Genomic DNA, 9,663 nt, shown 5'->3' with positions numbered 1-9,663 from the left:
GAAGGTAAAGGAGTGGTCGGGTGAGTAGTGCATGTGCATAAGAGCGACCTCTCATATGCGGTACATGGAAAAGCAATGTAAGAGGGTTCCTGTTCTTGCCAGAAAATAAATGGGAGTGGTGTATTTGGTACTGGTTCAGTATATCTACTTTATCTGTTGTGTTTGTATAAACAGGAGTAGTGTTCCAAGATGCATATTCTGTTGGGCCACGGGAAGAAGCAATTCTTACAAGATACACATTCTGCCTGCTAGATAAGCATCAGCCCACTAGCATCTAAACTAGTATGGCCCAAGTGAACGACATTCAGTCCAACAGGGGAATCAGGTAAGTCAGGTTGTATGGCTGTTGAAGCAATTTTTAGTCCCACCTTGCTAAGCTAGATGGGTTGGGAGCACCTTATAAGGGAGGCATTTTGTTGTCTTCTAGATAGTAGTATAAGATGAGCCACATAGCTATGTAGCGCGTGCGCTCGCGTGAATATTCGCGACTTAAGACTTTGGATGCTTGGCTTGGCGACGGCGCAACTAGCAATTATAATCGACCTTCTTTTTTAAAATAAATATATTTTTGTACGTAGACTGACTTCTTCCGCTCTGTGCAATAGTCTGTTCGGTCCGATAAATGGTTAATAGATGGTGTTTCACTCCTTCTCAAGAATAAATTTCCAAGATTATTCCCTTTTGTTTTGAAAGAGGAGATAATGGCTGCAGAGATTTATGCTATGGAGAATATAGCAGAGTTTTTCTATACACCTTGGTCTCAATCTGCTTTCACATAATTACAAGATTTACAGATCTTGATGCAGTAAAATCCAGTCACAGACTGTAAGGATGAATGGACCTACTGTTGGGTGGAAATTATGCTTCAGTTAAATTTTACTGTATTTACTTTCTCTGGTATTGCGAGAACTGTTCTTGACCTTTTGTCAGCTGCTAGTGATCTTGGCGTCACGCGTTGGGCCCCACCATCCACCGAGGTGATGCATTGAAGTGATGATCTCCCTCCCTCCCCCACGTAGCACCCGATCGAAGCGCCACGCCACAAAGCAGAGCACGACCGCTCCCATTCATCGCCTTTCTCACTTGTTCCCTCCCCCCACTTGCCCTCTATCTACAAGGGCACCACGCCGGCACTCTGCTCAGCTCAGCTCAGCACACTCGACGTCGCGCGACGGCGGCCAGGCCATGACGATCCCGGCGCTGCTTCAGGGTCTGGCGCACGAGGTGGACCCGTGGGCGCCGGGGTTCTGGCGCGACTTCGGCATCGGCATGCTCAAGCCTCTCGCGGCGACCGCCGCCGTCGCCATGGCCGTGGCGCTCAGCTCCACGCAGCGGCTGGGCATCGAGGCCGAGATGCTCTACGCCATCGCGCGCTCCTTCCTGCAGCTCTCCGTCATCGGCTTCGTGCTCCACTTCATCTTCACCCAGAGCAGCCCGCTCTGGATCCTCCTCGCCTACCTCTTCATGGTCACCGTCGCCGGGTACACCGCGGGGCAGCGCGCCCGCCGCGTCCCGCGCGGCGGGTGCATCGCCGGCGCGTCCATCCTGGTCGGCACCGGGGTGACCATGTTCCTCCTCGTCGTGCTCAGCGTCTTCGAGTTCACGCCACGGTACATCATCCCCGTCGCCGGCATGATGGTCGGCAACGCCATGACCGTCACCGGCGTCACCATGAAGAAGCTCCACGAGGACGTCAAGTCCCAGCGGAACCTCGTACGCAGCAAGATTTCGTCGCGCGTCCTCTTCTTGCAGAAAACTCAGCCTGTTTATGATTTCTGAATTTTGCGTTGCCGTGCACTGCAGGTTGAGACGGCGCTGGCGCTGGGCGCGACGCCGAGGCAGGCGACGGCGGGGCAGGTCAGGCGGTCGCTGGTCATCGCGCTGTCGCCGGTCATCGACAACGCCAAGACGGTGGGGCTCATCGCGCTGCCGGGGGCCATGACGGGGCTCATCATGGGGGGAGCGTCGCCGCTCGAGGCCATCCAGCTGCAGATCGTGGTCATGAACATGCTCATGGGGGCCTCCACCGTCAGCAGCATCCTCTCCACCTACCTCTGCTGGCCGGCTTTCTTCACCAAGGCTTTCCAGCTCGAAGACTCTGTATTTGCCGAGTAGAAAATGGATGGATGCAGAGAATTCTTCTTCCGGTCTTCCTGTGACGAGGAGCAATAATTCTCTGAAATTGTAAGAATGTGTCAGGGATGTTTGTTTGGGTTGAGAGGCCGCATGGTTTCATGCTCATGCTGTCATCCATATATGACTCAGCAGGACCGATTCACCAAGGCCTTCCAGCTCGAAGACTCTGCATTCACCGACTAGAACAAACATAAAAAATCTTTGCAGTTTTCGTGTGATAATTAAGACCAGTAATTCTCTTCAACTTTTAAGACATGTTTGTTTGGTCTGAGAGCCCAAATGTTTGACATACTTGTGCTGTCATGCAGTACAAGCACAAAAGGTCAGCCAAAGCCTGAAGCGACCAAAACAACAAGCTAATTCATTAGAGGCACTTCAGCAAACTTCTTGTTAAAGCGTAGCAAGAGAACACTGCATCATGAAATCCATTAAACAAGTTGTCCAGTATGCACAACAACAATATACTTGCTCTAAGATGTTGGTCAAGTGCACAGCCTAGAAGCATCAATTGACCCAGTAAAGAAAACGCACCATCAATTCAGAGAATAGATGTGGTCCAAAAATTCAGAGAATCTCTGAATATGTGATTCGAAAGAATAAACACAGCATGAACAGCGTCACTTCAAAAGAATATGCTCTGTAGACCGATTCTGTGCGTGTTTGGAAGGCGTGCTCATCACATCGCACATATAACAATTTTAGGAGACACCGCCGTCAGGTTACAAGGTTATAGTTCTGAAACTTTATATTTAGTCTTGTGAGAGAACTATACTTGACCAATTCTTCAATCTGTACTTCACAAGATCACAAGCTCGTCACATGCCTATGAAATGTCGGTCAAGTGCAGAGCCCAGCTTGGTGCATCACGCTAGTACAGAGAATGCACCATCAGATATCGTTCAAAAAATCAGAGAAGTTTCTGGAAAAAGAACATATGATCTCCATCAGCACAGGGTAAGTAAGCATGTGGCAACTATAGTTGAACTGTTCTTGTCAAGATGACGATTCACAATAGTATCACGTGATTTCATTAAAATGTTCTCTATGCATACAACTTTTGGTAGCATGAATCAAGCCAAAGCACCATAAATTTTCAGAAAATATGTATATGTTTCAGAAAGAAGAACATATGAACAGCATCAGCGCAGGGTAAGCATAGTAACATCGGGTGCAGTGGTGGAGGAGCCATTCTGGCAAGCTATGGCATTTTCCATAACTTAATTTAGCCACACGTCCTTGATTGAGTCAAGAGTTATAGTTTGTACCTCAAAGATTGGCATCTTTTTGATCCATGGTGCCCCAATTTGCCATACCAAAACTTTCGTTTGCCCTCCGTCACTGATCGGGTGTTCAGATCCTTATTAGCATCCTCTCCCGCCTTCACCACCTCTGCTCACCAAGGCGTTCCAGCACGAAGACTCATGTTTGCTGAGTAGAGAAGTAAAATAAATCTTGCTCAACCTTTTCTTTTTGAGGGATAATTCTTGTTCAACTTTAAGATATTGACTGTTTGCTTGGGTTCAGAGGCCAGGTGTCTTCATTCTCATTCTGTCATGCATATGACCAACTTGATGCATTCTAAGTTGAGTACGTGCTCGTCGCATCGCAGAACATCAGTTTTAGGATTGCTTGTCGCAGCACAAAATACCAGTTTCAGGAGACGCACTCGTGACACCTAAGGGGTAAACAAGATTACAGGTATCATACATGATCGCAAGACTGTCTAATAGATCATACGCATCAAGATTACAGGTATTATTGGTCAAGTGGACCACCCCAGTAAGGAGAATGCACCATTAACTCAGAGAATATATCTCGTTCAGAACTTCAGAGAACATAAGTTTCAGAAAGGAATAACATATGTACAGCATCAGCACAGGGTAACTGGGTAAGGATAGCAACAACCGGTGTTCAGTTACTTATTAGCAAACCATCTCGTCACTCAGATGCAAAGTGGAGTACCAAACAGTAATAATATGTAGAGGACAGGATGGAAGCTCGAAGGAAGCGACCACACCATGCCTATTTAGATACATCGCAAAGGCATTCCTAACCACACCAGTTCTGGAAGCCAACACAAGAGTTCAGCTATATCGACCCATCAGCTATGAAAAGCTACTGGCAGATTACTTCCACTTCTTGAACTTGCCGCCGCCGAACATGCCGCCGTGGCCATGCTTGCCGTGCTTGAACTTGCCATGGCCGTGCTTCCCGTGCTTGAACTTGCCGCCGTGGTGGCCTCCGTAGCCGCCGTGGCCGACCCCGTAGCCTCCATGGCCCATCATGCCTCCTCCCATGTGCCCACCGTGACTGCCAGAGATCTTGTGTGCTCCATAAGCCATAGCAGCAGCTGCTGCGCCTCCAGCGAGCATGCCGCCCATGCCAGGTCCATGGCTACCACCATGACCTGAAGAAACACCATCAGGTTAGAATGGAATGATAAAAAAGAATACAAGTTTTGATGCAAAAAGAACTTGGGGCTCATGGCATCAAAACATAAAGCACTACTTATATAGTAGTAGGACTGAAATTAGCTTATTGTTGAAGATGCAGCACATAGCACACATAAACACATCTGAATCATCAAGTTATCAATTTCAATGCAAATTGCAGTAACTACTGAACTTCCATCAGAAATAGTGGTATGATAGCTATGCACAGATCGACCATACCAACAGCATAGAACTGGTGAAGAGTGAGTTATATACATACCAGATGAGCCAGGGTAACCTGCAGGGGGGTAGCCACCTTGCTGAGGGTAGCCATGCTGCTGTGGAGGGTAGCCCTGCTGCGGGGGGTAACCGTGCTGCTGCGGAGGGTAACCGCCAGGTGCCGGTGGGTAACCACCAGGTGCAGGCGGGTAGCCGTGCTGCGGGGGGTATCCCTGAGGTGGGTATCCTTGCTGGGGAGGGTATCCCTGCTGTGGCGGGTACCCCTGCGGCGGGTACCCGTGGCCACCAGCACCTGCAACGCCGTGCATCAGGTTGGACATGAGCCCCTTGTCCCTCTCGTCATGGTTGTCATTGCCTCCTCCCATCTTCCGCGGTGAGCTGAAATTGTGATCAGACAAATGTTAGAACATGATAGGGGAATTTTGGTGCATCCAAGCAAATGAGTTGCGGTCAGAACATGTAATGTAATGTATGCAGATGAACTGGTTATCCTGCCAGTTCAAAGTAAATGGCACCGCATTGAGGTGTTTATGTGAGTCCATGTCCATACAGAACACTCACTTGGGTGCAGAAATCATACGCTAGAGTTACTGGGTGCAAGGCAAGGTATTACACCTAAATCTTGCGGTCTCCAGGATTTGCGTATGATTTCTGCACCCAAGATGTACATCAAGCAAATGAGAACACCAATCATGCTTAAATATGATGTGCCTATGTGAACAACCGTGGTGGAACTAGTCCCTCTGCTTACGGAATATAAATTTGACTTGGTAAGACGATCATATATATATATATGTCTGAATCAGAAGAAACATCCAGGGTATTACCGTCCACCACGACAGATGGTGCCCACTTGCGCTTATATTAAACAGTTTGCTAGTTCCTCCTAGACGGCCATTGATTATTCTACGCCTGAATCATTGTCCACACTAGTACTTGGGTCAAATTTCTCTTCGTACGTACGGCCTAATTACTGTCGACACTAGGACTTGGTCAAAATTCCAAATCCAACATGCGAATAGTACACATCATGCCTAGGTGTTGTCACCAAATTTCATCTGAAAATACTAGATCGTGCTCTCGCAAAACATGCGTCGAGATCATGGCCGCTATAATCTAACAACGAAGCGCCTGATCAACGAATAGACGAATTTGGGGGTTGTTGTACTAAACTCTAGGGGAGACCTCCACGGCCTGATCAGGCAGACGGACATTTCAGAATACCCTATCTGCCAACCAATCGAATCCAGGGCCAGGCGAAAAAAAATCTACTACTAGAAACCAGAAATACCTCCGGAGCCGATCAAGCGATCGAGCTCCGCGCGCGGAGCCAGCCAGATCCGCGAGGATCAGCCCGCGCCATGACCTTCAAAGAAAAAAAAAACCACAACCCAGAAAGCATACACGCCGGAAGGAATTCGTGGAAGCACGGGGGATTATTACGAGCCGGCGGCGCATACCTAGAACGGAGACCAGCGATAATCGCCGGAGAGGAAGAAGAAGCCGATCTGGATGTGCTGCTGCTGATGACGACGGATGATGATCCTCCGTTCCGTTTGTATTGGGTCCTGTGGCGGACGGTGGGGAGCTATATAGGAGGCTTCACGCGCTTGCACCGAATCCCGTCCCCCTGGCAGGTGGGCCCGGCGCGGAGCCATTCGTGCCTCGTGGGGACGGATGGATAGGCTTTGACCTCCGTGCGCCGAGTCACTGGCAGGTGGGTCCATGAGGCGCTCGGGTCGAGGCAAAGCGCGGGGCGAGCGCGTCGTGGGGCGCAGGATGGAACAAAGCAACGCGGCGAAGGAACCCCTACCACTTTGTTCCGGCAGATATTATTTATCTCTCGCGTTGAAACGACGACAAGCAGATTCGCAAAAAAAAAAAAAAAAAAAAAAAACGACGACAAGCACACACGTGTCGGGTCCCTGCTTTTTGGCTAGGACCACGTGATTCGGCCCATGGTGGAGGTGTGGCCCGCTGGGCTCAATACGGGGCCAAACACAGGCCTGCTGATTCTCCTCTGTGAACAGATATATTTAGGGATGTAAATGGTACGGATAATTTCCGCTCCGAATCCGCATCTGTATCCGTTTTTGAGGATATGGTATGCATTTTTAGAAATCCGTCGGATATGGATACAGATGCGGATAGTGATTAAGCGGATATCCGACGGATACGGTAGAGGATATGGTATTGATACTATCCGATGGATACGGATTATCCGCCATTTTTTGCGGATTATCCGAAGTCCACAAAGAGGATAATCCGAAAAAACTAGCCTAACCCTAAATATTTAGATAATATATTTAGTTCATCGGCCAAACTATGTATTCTATTAGCACGCAATTTGCTTTGTTGTACGAACAAGTGTGTACATTTAGCTATAGTCTATAATTACAAATATATTTTACATAAAAAAACATATTTCTATTTTTTTATATGTATATTTTCTTAATAATCCGCATCCGATCCGAGTCCGGTCTGAATCCGCTCCATATCCGTAATCCGATATAATCAGCATCCGAATCCGCATCCGACCATTATCCGCTCCAATCCGAATCCATTACAAAAATACGGTAAAGGATATGGTAAGAGCAATATCCGATCCGATCCGATCCGTTTACATCCCTAGCTCGAATAAACACACTCGCGGCCTCAAAGATCTATCTAGATTTCGCCTGGGCGAACTTGCGTTTTCATTTTTCTCCCCCTTCCTTTCCTCGGTTTTGGACAGAGATTCGTGTAGCTTTTTTTTTTTTTTTTGAGAACTCAGCACTTTATTGATCAAATAACATCAAGACACAAACGTTTGACGCTGAGATTTTGCATGCTGGTGGGACACACCACCAGCTACACTCAGAATGATTCGGTGAAAATTGGCTGCTATGGCCCAGGACATCCATTACCATGTTTTCGTAGCTTTGAAGGTGCGAGAAAAATGAAAAAATCGGTGATAAAGTAGGACCATGTTTTCGTAGCTTTGAAGGTGTGAGATAGGGGGTCGCTTTGCACCCTTCCTCTTTAATCTAGCAGCAAACAATTTAGCTAAAATGGGTTTCCTCCGCTCGGCAAGAATGGTCTTATCATTGGTTTAGCACATAATCTGGTTCAAAAAGGGGTGGGCATATATGCTTTAATATGATGGTGACACACTTCTGCAGATTCAAGATGAATTGGAACAAGCAAAGGAATCTTAACTAAGCTTCTTGTACATCTTTGAATCTATGTCAGGACTGAAAATCAACTCTGGGAAATATCAAGCTATGATGATTCTACAGGACATGCTGAATTTTTCAACTGTAAAAAAGGGGACTGGCCCATCAAATGCCTGGGTACTCATGTTTGTGCAAGAAAAACTACATTTGTAGAGATGAAATTTTTGGGAGAGAAGACTAGGAAAAAGATGAGTGGTTGGATGGGGAATACTATGTCCATTGGAGGCAGATTTATAAAAACAGGAGCATGTTTATCCAGCATTGGTGTGTATCATATGTCTATGTGATTGCTGCACAAGACAAACATTGACGAGATGGACAAGCCTGCAAGATCTTTTTTCTGGGTTGGTAGTGACAAAAAGTTATATCATTTTGTTAAATAGAAATGGATTTGAAAACCAAAGAAGGAAAAAAGGTGATTTGGGCTTGAAAGATCTATGCAAAATCAATATCAGCTTGATGTGTAAATGGGTGGAGGAAGATTGAATCTGCCACCGACCCCTGGCAAGATTTCAGGAGGAAAAAGTACGTGAGAGATTCTGGTATTTACTATTCCAAACACAGGCCTGGTGATTCTCCCCTATGGACAGAGATATGTTAATATATACCATTGTGGTAGGAGGATGCAGGTTGCAAGTGGGGAACTAACAAGTTTCTTGTGTGATGCTTGGTGTGGACATTGTACTCTGAAAGATAGGTTCCTGATATGTATAATATCTGTAATGAACGGAAGATTACTATTGTTGAGGCTCATGGATTGGGATGGAGATTTACATTCAAAAGATGGTGTCTCCTGATTTATCGAAACAAATGAATGGCTAGATTGGTCTGTTAGTTCAGATCAACCTAACTGGAGAAAAAGATAAATCTTTTTGGAAATGGACAAAAAATGGTGTATTCTCAGTCAAGTCACTTTACAATTATCCCTGTAGCAATGGGCTAGATAGATCCTTCATGCACCTCTAGAATTGTGAGATCCCACTCAAGATCAAGATTTGGCTATGGCTCATCTGAAGCAATGCCATTGCCACAAAATATACAAGATCTAAGTTGCAACTTATAGTGTCTTACTCCAAATCCTTTTAACAAAAAAAATATTTTAATATTTTAAATTATTTTTCCTGAAGATACGAGATTTCTCTCTAGCCTTCCCAAATGTCCATAACAACACTGGCCCTTATACCAATTTTATGATTAATTTTAAAGATACATATGTATATATGTGTGTACACAAGTAGCTATTGGTAGAAATAAGAATCATGGCATAGTTCGCTCGATGAATAGAAATAAATATTTTCAAACGCCCTTTTCAAAATTTCGAAGACCATGAATCTTTCAAATGTATAAATCATTTAGTTTGTTATTGCATTACGCTAATATTTATCTTGCCCAATACTAATACCTTTTAAGTCTTTTGTGTGTGATGGAGATTGTTAAGGGACCAGAACACCAATTATTCTTAAACTTTAAGTAATGTATAAAAAATTAGCATAAATAAATAAATTTTAAAAACAAATCTATAGAAGGGGCCATAGCCCCCCCCCACCCCCCGCCCTAAGAAAACATCACTATTCTCAAAGAGCCCTTGATGTCATTTCTCCCTATGGCCCCTAAAATCTATGGATCGGCCGTGCTGCTGA

At 45.9% G+C, this 9,663-nt stretch overlaps 2 protein-coding genes across 3 annotated transcripts; one reads left to right on the top strand and one right to left on the bottom strand.

The window, feature by feature from the left end:
* The first annotated feature begins 1,163 nt into the window (after window positions 1–1,163).
* On the top strand, window positions 1,164–2,357 carry LOC124678246 (UPF0014 membrane protein STAR2-like). Its single transcript, XM_047214165.1, has 2 exons — window positions 1,164–1,713; window positions 1,804–2,357. Exons 1-2 carry the CDS (start codon window positions 1,186–1,188, stop codon window positions 2,113–2,115), a joined length of 840 nt encoding a protein of 279 aa, XP_047070121.1. The 5' UTR covers window positions 1,164–1,185; the 3' UTR covers window positions 2,116–2,357.
* Window positions 2,358–4,031: 1,674 nt separating this feature from the next.
* On the bottom strand, window positions 4,032–6,389 carry LOC124670798 (glycine-rich protein A3-like). 2 transcript variants are annotated; one of them, XM_047207272.1, is made up of 3 exons: window positions 6,269–6,389; window positions 4,849–5,191; window positions 4,032–4,543 (listed from the first exon to the last, which is right to left on the bottom strand). In XM_047207272.1, exons 2-3 carry the CDS (start codon window positions 5,171–5,173, stop codon window positions 4,263–4,265), a joined length of 606 nt encoding a protein of 201 aa, XP_047063228.1. In that variant the 5' UTR covers window positions 5,174–5,191; window positions 6,269–6,389; the 3' UTR covers window positions 4,032–4,262. The 2 variants fall into 2 exon arrangements, with proteins under 2 accessions (XP_047063228.1, XP_047063229.1); XM_047207273.1 differs by having other exon boundaries at window positions 4,849–5,186; window positions 6,269–6,375.
* Between the last annotated feature and the right edge of the window lie 3,274 nt (window positions 6,390–9,663).

This window comes from Lolium rigidum, chromosome 7 (genome assembly GCF_022539505.1).
Source record: "Lolium rigidum isolate FL_2022 chromosome 7, APGP_CSIRO_Lrig_0.1, whole genome shotgun sequence".
In the NCBI taxonomy this organism is placed as follows: domain Eukaryota; kingdom Viridiplantae; phylum Streptophyta; class Magnoliopsida; order Poales; family Poaceae; genus Lolium; species Lolium rigidum.
This window is presented reverse-complemented; position numbering and strand designations above follow the sequence as displayed.

Bases quoted from the DNA above. Each gene is read 5' to 3' on its own strand.
- LOC124678246 (XM_047214165.1), top strand. From the start codon at position 1,186: ATGACGATCCCGGCGCTGCTTCAGGGTCTGGCGCACGAGGTGGACCCG. The intron at 1,714-1,803 runs GTACGCAGCAAG...CGTGCACTGCAG, and splicing joins TCAAGTCCCAGCGGAACCTC to GTTGAGACGGCGCTGGCGCT.
- LOC124670798 (XM_047207272.1), bottom strand. From the start codon at position 5,173: ATGGGAGGAGGCAATGACAACCATGACGAGAGGGACAAGGGGCTCATG. The intron at 4,544-4,848 runs GTATGTATATAA...GTGTTTCTTCAG, and splicing joins AGGTTACCCTGGCTCATCTG to GTCATGGTGGTAGCCATGGA.